The following is a 20,993-nucleotide window of genomic DNA, read 5'->3' as shown; positions in this document are numbered from 1 at the left end:
CTGCTCCGCCTAATGTTCTATATTAACAAATAACAATACACATATCATCAAGTACAGTCTAATTTAAAAGTAAATTAATTACAAGTCATGTATTTTTTGTATGTCTTTATTCATGCACAAGCTGTCATTGATTTAAGGGAAATAAGAAAACCAAAGAACCTATGCAGGATACGTTTCATCCTCCTTTATTTAATATATTATTGTGCCAGATAAGAATGGAAAAGATAGAAGATTCCACTGTCAAAACTTGCGGGGCTGAAAGTTGGTTGTTACAAGCTAGAATGCAATTGAAAAGGTTAACCCCCCAAAATATGGAATTGGAAAGTACTTTAGGTGAAAGTTACTTCTTAATTTATTAAGGTTAACCTGCACCTCACAAGGCATTAAAATATATGGCATATATAAATAAATAAATAAATAAATAAATCATTTTTATGTTCATACAAATTATATGTAAGAGAAGTAATAATGTTCAGACAATCGTAAATAATAAAATTTTGGCATCCAATATATAATACAAATATAGCTTAAATTCAGATTCAAAATCATTAATTAAAATAGAACAACCTTACGCGGATTGATGTATGAGTAGATAATTTTTCTTTTTGTCTTCCACCATACATATATATAAGTAGAGGGAGGGCGGCAGGGGTAGGATTTTAGGATGTAAAAAAGCAGTTACAAAAAATAATAAAAAATACATATTAAATTTCTTAATTTCGGTTACCAATAAAGTAACGTAAAAAATTATAAAGTAAAAAATAAAGTGACTATTGTTTCTTTCAGTTATATATAAATAATATAGTACTCATGCACTTCATGACAAAATTAAACTATAAAATATTTTAAAATATAATATTTTTTAAAAATTAACAAAAAGTGTCATTGCTAAATAAATTTAATGAAACATAACATAAAATCACGTTTCTTGTAAAAAAAATATTTATCTATAAATAGATATAAAATACTCTAAAAGTAAAATGCAAGAATATTGTTAATTATAACATAATTAATTAAAATTTTATAATCGTTGACTATTCTAGAATTAATGTTTTTAACATTATTTTCACATAAAAGCTTCTAATAAAATATTTATACTCCTTAAATAAAATTAAAAAATATAAGTGATTTTGGAAGAAATTTAAATATTATTTTAAATACAAATCACAGTTAAATATTGATGGCTGATTGCTAAAGCAAGCCACTTTGGCAAGTATACGGATCACATCAAGTAATATAATTATAATTATTATTAGAATACCGTTCTTGCATAGATTTTTGCATTTATAACCCAAAAATACTGTCAAGTTATTACCAGTTGAGCTAACATCAAGCGTGTAGTCTAATCATTCGTATAAGAAGAATAAGATGTAGCAATGCAATTGAATGAACGACATGTACGTAGTGAGATGCAAGATGATGCATACTATGACAAAAAATAATGGTGAGTAATCGGTTAAGAATTTAATCCTTCTACTTCACCTAATCTTAATGTGAGAAATATGCTTTTAATAAGGAGTAAAATGAAAATTGAGTAAATGTTTAAATTCTTTTTTTACTTTCTTAACTATTTAATCATTTTAATTCAAATATTTGTTTTCTCTTTTTACTTTATTTCACTCCAACTAAACAACTTTATTTTTCACTTTCTTTCTGCTCTATTTCAGTTCTTTTTAATTCCTTTTCTTTTATTACACCTTATTCTTTTTCATTATTCTCTATCAAACTTAATGTTAGAGAGCATTTACTTATGCTTTTATTTTCTATTTAATTTTTAATTGCATAAACGTCACCTTATTTTTTTTCTTTTTTTTTAAGTTTTATATAGAAAACACTAAAAGAAATATAATGTTATGTGAGTTAATAGATTTGTCCACGAATCCAATAATCAAACCTGGGCTAAACGGATAAATTTGCATAGACTAACTTTCACGCGGAGTCCAAATCCGTGGAAATTTTACGGATTAAACGGGTTATCTGGCGGACAAGAATCCAAAATAATGAAAATACACCCAACCATAGTTAAAAGCAAAGAATGAAAGGGTTAATCGAATAAAGAATTCTAAAGCTTGGTTATGTTTGAGAAAGGGACCAAAGTTAGGTGAAAGTAAATCTTAAACATATGCAATGAGTGGTCATTGGGAAGAGACATAATTGGACAAGGATGGTTTTAATGGGACAAAACACACAGCATAAAACGTAGTACTTTGTGTTCACCTTCTTCATTTGTGCAAAAAAGCAGACATGCATATGAATTATGAACAACTAGAATAATAAATTACTATATTGCCTCGAAGAAATCTTGGGGATGATGGAGAAAAAGCAAAGTTGGTCACCATAGATAACTGTTTTTAACTGAAAAAGTGCAAAACACTGCCCCTCGATTCACGAGGGTTAAGATGAATCGAAATATACAATTCATACAAGATTTTTCTCTTTTATTTATTATCATTATAATCAATATTTTGTTTGTCTATATTATCTGCACAAATATGCTAGCTTTGAAAGTACGGATATTTGCCTTGTGTCTGTGATTCTCATATATCACTTCTACTGCCAGAGGTTGTTATCTTTGTGCACTCCAAAACAAACCTGACCCTGCCGTGCGATGCTGTGCTGCCCTCTCTTTTTCTCTCTCTCAATGTTGATGCCATGAAAATGCATATACATATTATATATAACATTTTGGGACCATGTGTGTTGAAATATTATTTCTCTCTTTATTATCTTTTTCCAAACTTGCCCTTCGTTTGCTGTTTTTGATTTTAGCTAGACATTTTTCTATTTTTTTCTGGTATAGATAACAAATATCTAATCTCTTAGGAGTGATTTGATTGTGCGGAGAGAAAATGAGAAAATAAAAAAGAATAAGTAAAAAGAAAATTTTATAAGAAATAATAATAATTTTGTTGAAGAGAAATAAAAGAAAAATATTTGATCGAAGAGATATAATTCAGTGGTTGATAAGAATATATGAGTATTATAAACTCTTTTATAATTTATCATATTAAATCAATATGATTTTAGAATTTCATGGCTTTTTCTTGTTTCTCCTTTCTCTTCTTGCTAATTTGATCTCAACCAAATCCTTTCTACTGAATGTGATCCCACTGGTATATTATAGTCTATTCTGATTTCAATTCAAACATTTGTTTAAAATATACGGGTGTGGAGCAAAAAAGATCTTTGGGGGTTATGAAAAGGTCAATATGATAAACCTGATTAGCAAAGAAACAAACAAGTTATGAAAAGGGCTGAGTTGATGCAACGAACGACAAAAGGACAAACTGGACTTTAAAATTAAATGATTGAATGGATTAATTTTCTAATCATGATATTAATTGAATTACAATGCATTAGAACTTTTCCAGTTCCCATGTTCAAAACCCCGCACCCCAAAACCCACATACGCACATATAATTCATGTTCGCGTAGTTTTGAAGCAACTGCTGTAATGCTGTTTAAGATTTTTCTCCTAGTATCAAAGAAAGGAATATTTTTTGTTATAGGTAAATGTTAATACATCCTCTATTTGATAATAATCGACTCCTAAGAAAAAATATTATCACATTTTATCTCTATTTCTAAATCATTTTTTTTTAAAAGTTGTCAATAACTAAACTTTTTTTTAAAGGATCAATAACTAAATTTAATGACTTTATATCACAACTAATATTTTAGCCCGTAGATTACATAAAACAAATATTTATTTTATACAATTAAAATTTATAGTTTATAATAAATAAATACTTATATATATATATATATATATATATATATATATATCATATTAAAATTAAAATATGTAGTATATAACTATTTTCGGACATATAAGTTACATTTTATATTTATGATAAATAAGTTATGTTGTGATATATTATTATTTTTTAATTATTGATCATTTCTTTTAAAACAACATTCAAATTTGAATGATAATTAAAAATATTGAAAATGATAAATTAAAAGAGATGAGAAATTAAGTTAAATCCTTTATTTGACATTAATTAAAAGGCATAACATGATATACTATATCCATTTTAGGAACATACTTAAATTTCAACATAATATGTATGTATATAAATTGTTAAAAAGTGAAATTGATATTAAAAACATCATAAGTTAAATCAGATGCATGCTAGGAGAGTCAAATCAATCACTTTATGAGAAAAGAATATTCAAATTATAGGGAATGTGAAAAAATTGGTGGCCCGAAGAAGCATATTTTCTTACGCGTTTATATATAAACAGATTCAAGTTGTTCATTGTATATTCAAAAATACATTTTATATATTCAAAATATTTTATTTACAATTTACTTATTTATCTTAATATATAATATTTTTATATACAGGGTTATCTATTAATAACATTATTACATACATTTGAATAATTTATTTATTTTAAATTTATTCGTTAAATAAGTGTTTTAAATAATATTGTAAAGGCTTAATATTTATAATCGGGGTGTATGTATATATATGCACGATGACTATATATGTAAATAAACAAATGAGATTGGCTCCATTTGTTTAGTTTTTAAAATTACTTTTAAGAATTTATAAAAGGTGTCATATTTTATAAGTTTATTAAAAGTAAAATTTGTTTATTGTTTGTTTATGATTATTCTTCAAATAAGAAACAACAGCTGCTTAACAGAATACAAGGGATTAGTAGAATAAAAGCAAAAAATGTTTGGTTATATAGGTTAAATTACAATTTTAATCCCCTTTAATTTTTAATTATAAAGTAATTAATAGCATATATATTTGAAAACCCGTTGAAAATGGAAAAACTATATTTAAAAATTACACCTAAAACGTGATATATATCAAACACGCTAATATAAATCATGTGAAAGTTGTGAACTCTGGGTTGGTCTTGATTTCTTTTATTTTGTCGATTAATGTTCCAATGAGACATTCTTTTCTGACCTTTCTACATTGAAAGAAATCTCTTTTGACAACACCTTACAGAGTATATTGTTGCTAAAAAATACAATGCATCGGTAACATCTGATTTGTGAGAAGTGGACTTCTTATATATATATATATATATATATTGCCAATTGCTAAGGCATGCGCAACCGCATGCTATTCCATTGTGAAATCGAGTTTCAACCTTTTCACAAATTGACCCTTCAATTAAGTGCGAATTTTCTAGATCGATCAACAACATATATAAATAAGAAATATTGCCATCCACATTATCATCATTACTAAACAAAGTTGATGAAAATCTTTCTAAAGGCCAACTGATTTTCCTTGCGGATTTGGCACTGAGTAGCAACTGAATTTGAATCCTTCTATATATATTATAAAAAGGTCAAAAAGGTTGCCCCATAAGAAAGTTGTTGAATGCGGAAAACGCCAAATATAGAAAGACAAGTGGCTGTATATCCATGGCATGACCACTAATAAACGTAAAAAATATCATGGGGTTGACGGAAATAATTTTTTCAATGAACATAATGACGAATAGGAGATGTGAAGTATAATGAGCAGAGATTTGCTACCAAATCATATGTGTGTATCCCTTCATTCGCTCTTAATTATGGCTTCTTTAATTAGTCTCCTACCAACTAAATCCTTTTTATAACTTGTGAAGTTTCTCCTATTTGTGCAACGAGGACATAAGAAAATTACATAACTCGTGTATCGATGCCAATTATTGTCAATTATTTTCATGGCTTTTGGTTTGTCTGATAATTCCAAAACTTCTAGCCAGCGTACTCTCTTTTTGTATTTTCAATCTAAAGGATCGATGCTTTGCTTTATAGTGGTCTATTAATAATCATTTTGGTTGTATATTCCTTCTAGTCCTTACATATTTTGTTAGATGCTCTCTTATGTTGGGTTATGACCAAAATTCATATGAAAGTTTATTCTGTTATTTTTTTGTTTTGTCCTCTGCTTATATAAGACAAGGATGTTCTGTATTTTTAAGAAATAAGCTTTCACTTGTATATTGCGTAATAAAAAGCTTTTTGTTTTTTCCTACTATGGATATAGACTTACTCAAGGTGAACCACGTAAATTTGTTTATGTGTTCTTTCTCATTTTTTCTCTCTTTCACCTTGCTGCAAAACTCTGTGTGTATGGCATAACTTTCTGTTGTTTATGTTGTTGCTGTTCTTGTTTGTTCTTCATCACTTCCACAACAAACTGGTATCAAGAGCTCAAGTTGCGATCAAGGGAATTCAAGATTCTCGTCTGAATATAAAGATCAAGTTGTAGGAGTCTTGTTTCTAGTTCTTTCGCTGCTTCATTATGATCAAGAACACTCAAGAAATCATGTCAAACACAATTAGGATTGAGAAATTCAATGGAAAGAACAACTTCAATCTGTGGCGCATCAAGATGCGTGCTTTGTTGAAGGAACAATGTGTTTGGGCTCTTGTTGCTTCTGCATCTGTGAAGAAAGAAGTGGCTTCTGAATCAAAAGAAAATGCCTATGTTTCAAAGACTGAAGAACTTGCAGAACAAGAAGTAAATGCTCACTCACTAATCTTGGTTTCCTTGTCTGATGAAGTTTTATATGAAGTTGCAAATGAAGAAACTGCAAGTGGCTTATGGGTCAAGTTGGAAAAGTTGTATATGACTAAGTCAATTTGCAACAAGCTCTTCTTGAAGAGGCGTCTATTTGGTTTACACATGAAAGAAGGTACATCTCTTAAGGATCATCTTGATGAATTAAATTCTATTTTGATGGAATTAAGAGATATAGATGTTAAGATAGAGGATGAAGATGCTGCCATGATTCTGTTAGCCTCTCTACCACCATCATATGAGAGCTTTGCCAATTCTCTTAGTGTTGGTAAGGAATGTGTCACCACGAAGGAGGTGAAATCCAGCTTATACTCGAGGGAACTTCGATCTAAAGCATCTGGAAATTCTGAAGAATCAAATGGATCTGGTCTGGTGGTCTCTAACTCCATCAAGAACATCAAGAAAAAGGTGTTTAAAGGAAAGAAGAAGACTCATGTCAATCCAAAGGATATTTGTAACTACTGCAAGGAGCCAGGTCATTGGAAGAAAGATTGTCTTAAGAAAAAAGGCAAATCATCTGTTGTTGTTGCCAAGGAAGGTTCCATATCTGAAAATGAGCTTGTTCTCTCAGTTGCTGATCATCACCAACATTCTGAAAATCAGTGGATATTAGACTCTGGCTGTTCCTTTCATATGTGTCCTAACAAAACCTGGTTTGACACCTATGAAGAGAAATCGGGTGGAAATGTCTTCGTGGGAAATGATGTCTCATGCAAGACAATTGGAATTGGCACAGTAAAAATCAAGATGCATGATGGAATTATCCGAACACTCACTGAAGTTAGGCATGTTCCAGAGCTGAAGAAGAACCTAATCTCTATAGGTATTATGGATGGAAAGGGGTTCAAATGCAGCACTGAAAATGGGGTCATGAAAATTCAGAAAGGCTCTACAATGGTGATGAAGGGCATAAAGAGGGGTAATCTCTATATACTTCAAGGTACAACTTGTATTGATGATGGTCTAGTAGCTGTTGCATCAAGATCCAATATGAGCATACCTGACTTAACTCAATTGTGGCACACGAGGCTAGGTCATATGAGTGAAAAAGGTATAATGATACTTCAAAAATAAAAGTTGTTGGGAAATCAGAAACTGGATGAACTGAAATTCTGTGAGCACTATGCTTTCGGCAAGCAACATAGGATTAAATTTTCTAAAGCATTTCACACCACCAAAGGAACTTTTAATTACATTCATGCTGAATGTTGGGGGCTTGCAAGAGTACCTTCTCTAGGTGGTGGAAGGTATTTTCTGTCCATAATTGATGACTACTCAAGGATGACATGGATCTACATCATAAGTCAGAAGAGTCAAGCTTTCAAATGCTTCAAAGAATGGAAAATACTGATTGAAAAATAAACTGAAAGGAAAGTTAAAAGACCTGACTGATAATGGCTTGGAGTTCTAAAGACTCTGCACAATCCTGCTGATATGTTTACAAAGTCAGTTCCAAAGAGCAAGTTTGATCACTGCTTAAGCTTGCTCAATGTTGATTGTTGGGGTTAAAATCATGTGTATTTGGGGGATGCAGTTTGTGTTTTACATGGATGTTGGTTCAAGGTGGTGAATTGTTGGGCTGTGACCAAAATCCATATGAAAGTTTATTCTGTTATTTTTTTGTTTTGTCCTCTGCTTATATAAGGTAAGAATGTCCTGTATTTTTAAGAAATAAGCTTCCACTTGTATATTGCATTAGTAATAAAAAACTTTCTATTTTTCTCTCCCGTGGATGTAGCCTTACTCAAGGTGAATCACGTAAATCTGTTTGTGTGTTCTTTCTTATTTTTTCTCTCTTTCACCTTGCTGCAAAACTCTCTGTGTATGACATAGCTTTATGTTGTTTCTGTTGTTGTTTTTCTTGTTTGTTCTTCATCATTTTCACAACATCTTAGTTACCATATACCATATTGTTATATATATATATATATATATATATATATATATATATGTGTGTGTGTGTGTGTGTGTGTGTGTGTGTGTGTGTGTGTGTGTGTGTGTGTGTGTGTGTGTGTGTGTGTGTGTGTGTGTGTGTGTGTGTGTGTATATAAAGGATTTAATCATAAAATTCGTCTTTTTATTTTGTTTATTTTATTAAATCAATTTTTTTATTTTTTTTAATTTAATATTTAAGTTCTCTTATATTTTAAAATTTATTATCTTAGTCTCAGAGCTTATTTACATATTTTAATTTATGTAAAAATATAATTTAATCTTATATATTATTTTAAAAGATTAAATATAAAATTAAAAATATATAAATTTTGAATTTTAAATTATTTTCATATAAAATTAATATTAATACTATATTTTACATCAAATAATTAAATGAACATTTAGTGTAAAGTAGATAAAATAAAAAAATAAATTTTACAATTAAACCTAAATATAACAACTTTTTAAGAATTGAAACTTCTAGACACAGTTACAATCGGAGTTTGAAAGTAACATATATAACTTTAGGGGGTTGGATGAGAGGATTATCATCATTAATTAGTTCATTTGATGGTTTAGTAATGATATTCTGATCAGTTTTCAAAAAGAGAGATACAACATAAAGTTCAAGCCTCGCACTATCAGGTCTGAAATGAATGGATTCATTTTCTATTTTATTTTACAAGGAATCTTGTCATTCGCCTTTTAAGTGATGTCTGACAAATGACTGCCTATGGAATGTACATGTGCATGCGTTGTCACTTGGGTTTAATAAATCATAAAATTTCAAAATTTGCCCTCTTCAATTTTGTCTATACAAATTTAGCAATGTGAGTCCAATAAGGCAAAGAATGATCACACTAGAATCTTTAGACTTCGTGAGGTCGAACCTTTAACCGCTAAATCAGACTCTTGAATAATTAATTCCCCTCCCTAGCGATAGATATCTCTTCATTTGGTTTGACACGTAATTAAAACAAAGAAAAACTAAATAATTATGGCATGCAGGTCAAGCAATATCGGATTAATTTCAATGCATATTGTTTATTTACAGTGTATTATTGTAGGAAAGGAGGAGAGAGAATGATTTTTTTTAATAAAAAATACCAATAGATTTAAAATATTTAGAGGGAAAAGAGAAAATGAGAAAGCTAACGAGGTATATTAGTATATACTTTAATTTGAGAAATTATATTTTTAAATTTTATATGAATTTAAAACTATTCACAAAATACATTTGTTAGCTATAATTTGGAGACCGTTACATTGGGAAATAGAAAGTCAACTTAAGCTTAGTGTGCGTTTGAATTGACTTCCAAAATATACTAATTTCATAAAGTTATGTCCAAAGAACAATATAACACAAAAACAGCAAAGAATAGCTTTGATTAAGTTGATTTGCATTAACTATAGAGGGACGTTAATCCAAACATCCCACTATTAGCTTCCTTGTTAGGTTGGATATATCTATTACTATGGTTCTTGAGTTGGCCCGTTTAATTAGCAGTTTGTGCAAGCTTAATATGGTAATGTTTACTTATATTAAATGCAGATTTATATGAATTAAGTTGTTTACTTCGTGAGTTAAATGATTTTTTAAGACAAAATATACTTTGTAAATAATTTTAATTTTTTTTATCAATCTTTATAATGATAAAATATTTTATTATAAATAAAAATAAAAATAAAGAAAGTAATGACTAAAATGATTAATTTAGTCCCTCCACCTTTTCAAATTATAATGTTTAATCCCTCAATTTTTTTTCAACTTTTAGCCCCTCAACTATTGTGCATTTTTTATCCTCTAATTTTTTTGGCCTATTTTTAGTTTTGTTTATTTTTATTACTTAAAATTAGTTCTTGTTTTGTCAATTTAGTCCCTTTTATTTTCTATATTATAGCCCACAAACAAAGTTTATATTTTATATCTCATTTGGACAAAAATTATTACTCTTTTCATTTCATTACAATTATCATCCTAAGTTGATTTACACAAACCCAAAAAATAATAAGTATATAAAAGAAAATAATAATTTTAAAAAATTAACTTTATTTTCATTAATTCATTTTTTATTTTTTAACCCATGTTATTAATATTATAAAGAATATAAGTTAAAAAAATAATTAATATTACATTAGAATTTTAAAATGATAATTACTTCAGTAAAATTTTTTTTCTTACACCATAATTATTATGGAACAAAAAGAGTATTATTTTAGCATCCTTTTCTTGTTTCAATACTATTGAAGTTTTTACAGATTTCAAGTCTCTTTAATTGTTTTTTTAATTTCCACATATATCTTTATTTAACATTATCTGGATAATTGTGATCTATATCCACAACTACTTCTATCATATATTAAGTGGGGTATTTTAGACTAAATATGTAGTTTGCGAATAATATTAAATATTTTTTAAGTTGTGTGCATTATCCTTAAATATCAATAGTTTTAGTCCCGAGCGAGTAGTAGATACGTTAATTAGCATCTTGGATTTGATTTTTTTTTTTATGAAATTAGAAGTTGAACTAGTTGATAAATATAAAATAACATTAAAGGTTATGTTTATTTTTTTATAAAATATATTTATTTATTATATATGATTTATTTTGAAATAACTATTACTTTAAATAATTTAATTTATTTCCCATTTTTTTAAAAAAATATTTTTAGTTATATTTTAAATTTCGATTAAAATTATATAATAATATAAAAAATAATTAATTAAATGTTCATGTTGATTTTTATATAAATTTTATTTTCTAAACATATTTTTTCTACTACATTTTATCCTATATGTATAAATATAGTTAGCAAAATCAGTCATGAAATATATAATCTGTTAATTAAAATAATTTAAATTTTTATGTGGTAATTTATTTATAAAGAAATATTTATGCAATCTAAGTAAAAAATATATATTTCAAAACTGAATATTTTTTAGAATTTAATATTTAATTAATATTCACTATATTTAGTATGAGAGAAATTAAATTTTGAAAATATTAATCTTCTATAGTTTGCTTTAATGTACATATATATGATCATATTGTCGAGAAATAGAAAACTTCTTCCTTAAATATGTAGTTAAGTGTTTTATTTTTTAATTTTTTTGTATTGAAAATATTTATTAGAAGAAATCAATCTTTAAAAAAAACTTACTACTTAAAAAAATTAATCATTGGACTTGACCAAAGGTATCCTAAGTTAAAAAATAATAATTTTTTATCCATAAAAATTAAACTCAAATTCAAAAAATTTACAACAACTCATACACATTACTAACCTAATTAAGTCAAACCCCTTAATAAAAAAGTAAATTACACTAATGCTTCCCAAAGTTTTGTAAAATTAGGTGCACCTCCTACCTTTATCTACTCCTATACTAACCCCCTCAGTTATTTAAAATTATATGTTGATAACTCTTTAGTTGTTTGAGAAGTATTACATCAAATTTGTCCGAACGAATATTAGTGTAAATATTAGAAAAAAAAAAGTGAAATTTATGTAATTTTACATAACCTTAAGGAAGATTGATGTAATTTAATCTGATAAAGAAAGGTAGTTTTTAAATTTTGACTTATATAAATATAAATTAACAGAATCATGAAATGTTGACAAAAGTAAGGGTGTAATTTTTGAGAGTGAACTTCCATTAATATGTGATTTGTAAATAAAAAAAAATTGAAACTGATGACATATGTTTACCTCAATTGATTTTCTAAGGCTTTAGTATATTTTAATTCTCCTTTATGATGGTATTTATATCTAACTGTTAATAATTATCGGATAATTATTATTGATTGAAAGAGAGAGAAAGATAGAATTTGCTTTAACTTTGTGATCAAATGAAATCACTTGATAGAATGAACAAAATCACAGAGAGGTCGGTGATGAATGAATTAAGGGGGTTTCCTATTTTGTCCAATCTAGCTTAGAGACATAAATTGATTTGTGGAATGAAAGTCATGAGCCAGCGTTTGTCCACAAAGTATCATCCTCCTCTAAGCCGTTGAGTTCTGTTATAAATTTGTAGGACCCATGAGGGGCACATGGCCCCAATATGTCTTGGGTCTATTAGGACAAGATTAGGGAAGGGTTCCTTTGCGTGGGCACCCCATTGTTGGGTCAACTAGAGCATATTTCCCCACCCAATGTACAGAAGGATACCCTAAGCTAGACAGCGTTGTTCCCATGTGCACAAATTTAAGAGCAACATTCCAAAACGACAACCTCCTTTGTGCTCCCTTTTTCTTTCTCTTCCCCCTCAGATTCTAATAACATCATCTTTTGGACAACAAGGAACAAGCTAAGAACAATACCGGTGTCTTCCACACTCTATCCTTACCATTTTCATGGAACCTCAACCTAAATATCAATTACAATTAAGTTGGTTATTATCTTATCATCATTTACCTAATTTTCTTGTTACATACCAATATCATATGACATGATTGATATATAATTTTATGCCTTAGTCATGTGAAGGTTAATCTCTTAAATAAATGATTTATACCTTAAAAAATTAGTCATCTGCTCCCAACTGAAGGATACTTGTGTTAACCAAAAAAATTAAAATTTGCATATCTTTAAAGTTGAGGCATATATCTTATGTTGTTATATGAAACATTGTCGTGAATTTGATAGTGCCAACCTCTTTGGGATGATCAAAGTCACGAATTTTTGGCTTAGTATTCTTTTGTTTAAAAAAATAATATTAAACATGGTCAATTAGTGTGGAATCTCTCGTACGTACTACATGGCAACTAACTTCAATTCTTTAACATGTTTCGATGATTATTGTTGTATGCGTAATTAAGTTGAGTTTGCAATTTCACAATGCTCATTAAACAAATAAAATAATGCAGACTGCTTTTTGCAATTTTCGTTGCACAATTCTCTTGATTGTTTTTATCTTCGACAACCCTCTGCGTACCTTCAGTCCAAACAATATATTTATTTTTGGCTAATCAATGGTTTTTTTTTATTGATTTGAGAAACAGATTATTTTTCATACATTCGTGATTCATGTGCATACATTCTCGTTATGATTAGTTGTGAATCTCATGTATAATTTGAAATTAGCCATTCTTGGGAAGTCATATGGATTAGACATCATGCATGTGGAAGATAGGAATATAGAATGATCTTTTGACTTTTGTTTCAACCCAAGACAAACCATGATGCACAAGGGTATACAATTATTACTTTTAAATGAAAATTATTTACTCATTCGCATTTGTCTTAGGATTTGTTATATTCTAATTATGGCTATAGGTTCGACATATCCCCATTTGTCACTTTCTCTTCCACCTCTTTTCTCCATTTTATATGGAGTCCAAAAACAAAATTTTCACATTCACATAGAATGTTATAAACAATTTGTAGATTTTGTTGTACACAAAGTGACATATCTATAACTAAATTCCCCCTTTCTCTGTGGCAGTTTACATAAACGATGCAACTGCTGCTTACGTTGCTTGATTGGGAGGAAAAACCGTCTGGTCATAGGCAATTGTTGAAAAAATGGGACCCTTCTATTTTTATGTGCGACCATTGCCAATGATTCAATTTCATTTACCAACAGAAGTTATTATTGGATGGAAAAATTAAAAAGACCTTTCGTGTTGAACGTCGGCGTAACTTATAGTCATATACTCGATCCAGTGATATAAACGCAAATTAATATTATGATATTTTTTTATTCATCAATATTAATTTCATAAAAATATAAACAAGCTACACTTTTGTCCTCCGCCAATCGTGGTTGAATAATTTGAAAAAGTATCCAATGGCCAAAAAAATTCTAACACTAATTTCGCATTGCCCAGTGGATGCAAGGAAAGAAATACTCAATACAAAAGAATCAGCTCAATGTTTTATATAAAAACTGGATGGATTCAACCTTGACGGCAAACAATGTTGCTTGCGGCATATTATCGGTCATGGTCGTGAAAAATAGGGGACATTCTCATGCTACATTGACCTTGATTCCACCAACAAAAATTCAAGGGGTTTAATAAGGAATATGATTAGATGGAGACTTGGAGGAGTCTGAAAGGGATGGAAATTGGAGTAAATACTTTTCTCACTGATAAAAAAAATACCTCAATTTCAAATTTCCACTTAATATCGATTCATGACACATATATTAGCGCGCATGTAATGCAGAAGTAGAAACTATAGCTATAAATTAAAAATTAAAAATATAATCAAAGTTGATAGTAGAAATATTTTGCATTTTATTTATCATATTTTCTAAAGTTGTAAAAAATATCACACATCATCTCATAGAAATAAAAAAGTATAATTTTTTAAAAAAGGAGAGTACTAACAAATACCCAAGTGATTAATAAATCAAAGGGCATTTTTTTTTATTAAAATGTAATATTTAACATTAATTCCTAATTATATACCTTACTATAATTCATGTATTTAGTGTTTTTTATTTATGTTTTTGTCATTTTTTTTGTTTTATTCCTTCCCAAATGTGTTTGTTTTATTTCCCCCCCTTAAAGTATTATAGATAATTCTTTTTATTGTTTAAATCACTTTTTTTAATGTTTAAAGTTCTATAGGTAACATTTTTTATTATTCAAATTGCTATTTATAATACATTAAAGACAAAAGAAATAAACACATTTTTTAGAGATTAAAACGAAAAAAAAATTACAAGAACCAAAATAAAAAAAATATTAACTTACAAGAATGAAAGCCTAAAAAAAAATTCTATTAATCATTTAACCAATATGTTAGAAGTTAGATAAAAAGATAATATAACTTAAATATTTCTTGAAAGAGGAGGTGGAATAATTTACCTTTAAAAGAAAATGCTAAAATAACAAAATAAATATTATGGTTAAAACAAACAGTATAATATAAAAATATCCAATAATTAAAAAAAACTTATTATATTTCTTTATCAACCTCTTTTGTAATAAAAGAGTAATAATAAGAAAATCCTACCTTCTTGTAAAAGGATAAAAATAGTCAAATTCTACCGTCCAAGTGGAAGAAGAGAAACCAGAAAAATATAATAGAAAAATCTCATATTTGGTAGAAAAAGGTTAAAAAAAGCAAGTAAATATTTTAGAGATAAAAAGTTAAAAAAAATATAAAAACTAGAGATTAATGTTTTTTTAAATAGTAATTTAAACAACATTTTTTTTCGAGAGAAAATTTAAATAATATCTTAAAAAATACCATTAATAATATCAAATAAAATTTTAAATTAATAAAAATAAGTAGAAAAATGAACTAAAATAATTTGTCATCATGTTATTTTAAATAACATTTAAAAACATACTGCTAATAATGTCAAACAAATTTTCAAGTAATAAAAATAACCAGAAATGAGCTAATGATGTAGTACTGTAGATAAAGGGATGGATATATGTATATGTGAATGAGTACTACTAAAATCCAAAAGACAAGGGTAACATCGTCTTGTTATGTTTTAAATAAGGTTCACATTCGTTGACCCTTAGAATTCCAGTGGCGGCCCCTACGCCGTTGGCCTTGGTTAACTCTTCTCTCTCTCTTTGTCCATGTCCTTCTTTCTAGTATTAAAAAGCCAAGCCACTAACAACCAACATAACAAAGCAGATAAGAAGCAAAGCAAACCCAACCCAAACCCTGCTCTCTCTGCACCACTGTGTCTCTCTCTCTCTCTCTCCCTGTTGTGTCCACACCAAAGAAAAGAGATCGAAACCAAGCAAAGCAAGATTTTCCCTCTTGTCTTCTCTCTTCTTTAACTACTATATACTAAGATTTACAACTTCATATATGGAGGACATCTTCTCCTCCCTCAAGCTTCTCTCTTTCTCCTTCATGCTCCTTCTCTTCCTCCTCAAGCTCACCATCCTCCTCTGGTGGCGACCCAGAAAAATTGAAGCCCATTTCTCCAAGCAAGGAATCAGAGGCCCCCCTTATCGTTTCTTCATTGGAAACGTTAAGGAACTTGTTGGCATGATGTTGAAGGCCTCTTCTCAACCCATGCCTTTCTCCCACAACATTCTCCCCAGAGTCCTTTCCTTCTACCATCACTGGAAGAAAATTTATGGTACATACATACATTCTTCACTTCTAACTTCTAACTTCTTTTCTTAATTTCAAAACCAACAAACAAATGCATTTCATATTATTATCTATCTCTAAACGAACAGTCCTCTTCATCATCATTAAAGTTGGCGCTCTTCGGTGCCATTGATGATGATGATGATGATGATGATGATGATGATGTTTCTTTTTGCAAGCTCTGTGTTACTTCCATCAGAATTATTTAAGATCGACTTTTCAAGCCTCCGGAGTTAGGGTGCTTCTTTTTGCAACTTTTCAGGCTTTTCTTTTTCTGATCAGTTACTACTTCCCAGCTGTTTGATGCATGATGTTGAAGTTCCAAGTTTGGACGCTAGCTAGCTCAACCTCCTTTTTTTTTTCTCCCATTATTTTTCATCACTACCCTCCTTCAATTAATAACTCTTGCCTCAAAATCCAACAAGGCTTCAGCTTGATGTGTAATATTGTAATCAGACATTTGTTTCCTACTGACTGCGTGTTCTGTATGGATGTCAGTAATACAAAAGTATTGTCCATATTCTTAACTTCGTTTTACTATTAAATATAAAAATATATATCCAGCTTGGTTGATTAAGTACTCTCAATGTATATATACAGTAGTCATAATTTTTATGATGTGTAAGTGCACTTTGTTGGCATTGCAGAGTTGTCATCTCTTTTCCATTGTCCTCTTTGTTTTGTTTTTGTATATATGGGAGGAATTGAAATGTGACAATGTTGTTGTATATGTTTGGTAACCGTTTTTTTTTTTTTTTATAAAAAAAATTGACTTGTCTTCTTTCCCACCTCCTGTTATCTCTCTCAATGTGTCTCTGTGGTGTAGGGTCTACACTACACTATCCATGCTCCCTCTCTGAAACTAATGGCTGTCATGTTTCCCTGCTCCTTCCCTTTTTTGCAAACTTCACACTTACTACTTGGGGGAGCGGCACTGTGCTTGCTACTTCCAACTTTCACCTCACTCTTTCTTTTTAATACACTAATAAACTATACAATTAATTCTAATATTACTCACCAGTCACTAATTAATTATTAATTAATATTTGATCCAGGTGCAACATTCCTAGTTTGGTTTGGACCCACTGTTCGTCTCACCGTCTCTGAGCCAGAACTCATCCGGGAAATCTTCACATCCAAGTCAGAATTTTACGAGAAAAACGAAGCTCCACCACTTGTGAAGCAGCTAGAAGGTGACGGACTCCTTAGCCTCAAAGGAGAAAAATGGGCTCACCACAGAAAAATTATCTCTCCCACTTTTCACATGGAAAATCTCAAAGTAATTATTAACTCATGCCCCATTATTAAAATATACTATACTAGATCATTTTGATTATGTAGTAGAAATCTGCTACACAATCAAAATAGTATATATAAATAAGATTTGGTGTCTAAAGATATATATGTTTTTAATTAGTTGCTGATACCGGTGATGGCAACAAGCGTGGTAGAGATGTTGGAAAAGTGGTCGGCAATGGGTGTGAAGGGAGAGGTAGAAATCGAAGTTTCGGAGTGGTTTCAAACCCTAACAGAAGATGTGATTACGAGGACAGCGTTTGGAAGTAGCTACGAAGATGGAAAAGCCATTTTCAGATTACAAGCCCAACAAATGGACTTAGCCGCCGATGCCTTCCAAAAAGTATTCATCCCAGGTTACAGGTAATTAATTAAGATTTGATTTACCAGCGTGTACGAGGAACGTACTTAGTAGTGGCTAGCGGTAACATATGAGAATTAAATTTACAGATTCTTTCCCACGAGGAGGAATATAAAATCTTGGAAATTGGAGAAGGAGATTAAGAAATCGTTGGTGAAGCTGATCTGGAGACGGAGAGAGTGTGGTGGGGTGGAGGAAAAAGGGCCAAAGGATCTGTTGGGGCTAATGATTCAGGCCTCCAACATGAATTCTTCGTCCAATGTCACAGTGGATGACATCGTGGAAGAGTGCAAGAGCTTTTTCTTTGCAGGAAAACAGACCACATCCAACCTGCTGACGTGGACGACCATTCTCCTTGCTATGCACCCACACTGGCAGGTACGGGCACGTGACGAGCTTCTCAAGCTGTGCGGATCACGTGACCTTCCCACCAAAGACCATGTTGCAAAGCTAAGGACGGTAAGCAACACACAACCTTGTTAAAAGTGGCAATTATGTCTTTTCATCAATTTAAATTGGCTATGATCTGGTGCAGCTGAGCATGATTGTGAACGAGTCACTACGACTGTACCCTCCGACGATCGCGACAATCAGAAGGGCCAAAGCGGACGTTGATTTGGGGGGATACAAGATACCACGTGGGACGGAGCTGCTGATTCCAATCCTGGCCGTTCATCACGATCAGGCAATATGGGGGAACGATGTGAACGAGTTCAATCCGGGGCGTTTCAGCGATGGTGTGGCCCGCGCGGGGAAGCATCCATTGGCGTTCATACCGTTTGGTCTCGGTGTGCGCACATGCATCGGACAAAACCTCGCAGTGCTACAAACAAAACTGGCCCTGGCAATCATACTGCAGCGTTTTAGTTTCAGGTTGGCCCCTAGTTATCAGCACGCACCAACGGTCCTGATGCTACTCTACCCTCAGTACGGTGCACCAATCATTTTCCAACAATTCTCACAATCCTCTTCTTAATTCAAAGGACCTTCTGCTTAGGGACAAAATTACCCCCCCTTATGGCTTTTCCCCTTCAAATTTAAAAAAAAAAAAAAGTTATATATATATATATTGGACTAAGAGTAAGAGAGATGTCTGGTGAGCGAATTTACGGTGGTGCCCTTCCCATGGTGTTTTCCTATCCTCTCTTGAACATACTGACTTTAGCCATGTGAGATTTGATTTGGTTTCTTGGCCAAGTTTCTTTTGCCAATTAGTTCGAGTAATAGGAGTAATCCAGTTAGTAGATGGCTAACAATTAGCTAGATAGGTGCTTCTTCTTGACTTGTGTATCTCTTGTGTACATTTTTCTTTATTTTTTTTATTTTTTATTTTACAGAGATTTGTAACTTTGTAATGCATTTTTGGCCCTTTGAATTGTCTTTTGCCACAGTACCCATTGGTTTCTTATGATTTTTTTCAATCCTATTCACTCTCCACACCTTTCCCTCTATCTGTCTCTTTCTGAGTGTTTTCTTTCATCAGAATTAAATATATGCTCTGGCCATAGTTTTGAAATAAAATGTAGGTAAAATTATAGTTTATAGTTTGTAGATAATTTATCGATTATAGATAATTTAATGAATTATAAATAATTCATCATTTATAGATAATTTATTATTAATAAATAAGTATCTACCTGCAACTCGATACAAAATAATAATATTATTATTAAAATTCAAATATATAAATATTTATTAATAATCTTTCAGTCCACTAACTTGCCTACGACATCACATTCTAATATCACATTAATTTTGTGAACTCCAAACAATACAATCGACAAGAAATGATTTTTTCATGTTATAATATCTCAACCTTTACATTATGGAAATGATCATGAAAAGTACAGAATTGTGTACCCCATGAAGGACCCCTTGGGAAGGGTCACGGGTAAGCAAAAAACAAGAAAAGTTGAGTGGATAATTGACACATTTTGTTTTTCAATCCTTTATTTTTAATTCTCTGCTCTTTTGTTTTATTAGGAGGGTTTTATTATTTCAATTTTATTTTCCTTATCTCTAATTTTTCACCTCATATTCAAGTTAATACTCTGTATAACAGTATAAGTAAGGAACTGTACCTCCAAAATAGATAACTCAATGCACTAGACTGGTCATCCGAAAACTTTTCATTAGCTATATGCAAACGCAGCACAATCATGAGGCACAAGCCAAACTTTCTCTAACAAGACAGATGAATAAATCATTAAATATAATGGATAAATATAGCTATATTTTTAGCAACTTACATTTGAGACAACATAATTTATCTTTCCATTTAGTTTTAAGAAATTGGAAAGGTTTTGGGGAGGTAAGGTTCCCCTGTCACACTTAACTCCGCCATCAACATGTAAACTGCAACCTATAATGGTCTTATTCAGTGTAAGAAGCAATTTGATGCAAGATAGTATATATAATTGGTGACTATTGCTGACAAATAATACATGGTGGTCCCTATCCGATATTACACAACAAATAAAGATAATTATTTAGCACATGATATCAAAAGAGAATTTATTTTAGATTTACACATTTTATCAAAATCTTTTTTTTTGTCATGGATTTAATTTGGAGGGAGGAGAAAGTTAAAAAAACTCATAGCAGACAAGGATAAGGTATGGTTATATTTATATAACAGCTAGGAAGTAGATGAAGGAACATTGGAAACCGAATTTCTAAACCAATACTATCTGCCACTGACATCAAGACCAATAAATCTTTATCACCGGTTGACCCCAAAGAAGAAGCATTGGTTAAGATTTTATTCATAATTTCACCCT

General features: G+C 30.3%; 1 protein-coding gene across 1 annotated transcript; it reads left to right on the top strand.

Moving 5' to 3' along the window:
- Positions 1-16,001: 16,001 nt before the first annotated feature.
- Positions 16,002-19,664, top strand: LOC114392632 (cytochrome P450 734A1-like). Its single transcript, XM_028353836.1, has 5 exons — positions 16,002-16,542; positions 17,612-17,835; positions 17,974-18,215; positions 18,303-18,672; positions 18,749-19,664. Exons 1-5 carry the CDS (start codon positions 16,266-16,268, stop codon positions 19,187-19,189), a joined length of 1,554 nt encoding a protein of 517 aa, XP_028209637.1. The 5' UTR covers positions 16,002-16,265; the 3' UTR covers positions 19,190-19,664.
- Positions 19,665-20,993: the final 1,329 nt, after the last annotated feature.

The sequence above is a fragment of the Glycine soja genome, chromosome 17 (assembly GCF_004193775.1).
Source record: "Glycine soja cultivar W05 chromosome 17, ASM419377v2, whole genome shotgun sequence".
Classification (NCBI taxonomy): domain Eukaryota; kingdom Viridiplantae; phylum Streptophyta; class Magnoliopsida; order Fabales; family Fabaceae; genus Glycine; species Glycine soja.
Note: the sequence above shows the minus strand (reverse complement) of the source record. Positions and strands in the feature narration are given on the sequence as shown.

Bases quoted from the DNA above. Each gene is read 5' to 3' on its own strand.
- LOC114392632 (XM_028353836.1), top strand. From the start codon at position 16,266: ATGGAGGACATCTTCTCCTCCCTCAAGCTTCTCTCTTTCTCCTTCATG. The intron at 16,543-17,611 runs GTACATACATAC...TATTTGATCCAG, and splicing joins TCACTGGAAGAAAATTTATG to GTGCAACATTCCTAGTTTGG. The intron at 18,673-18,748 runs GTAAGCAACACA...GATCTGGTGCAG, and splicing joins ATGTTGCAAAGCTAAGGACG to CTGAGCATGATTGTGAACGA.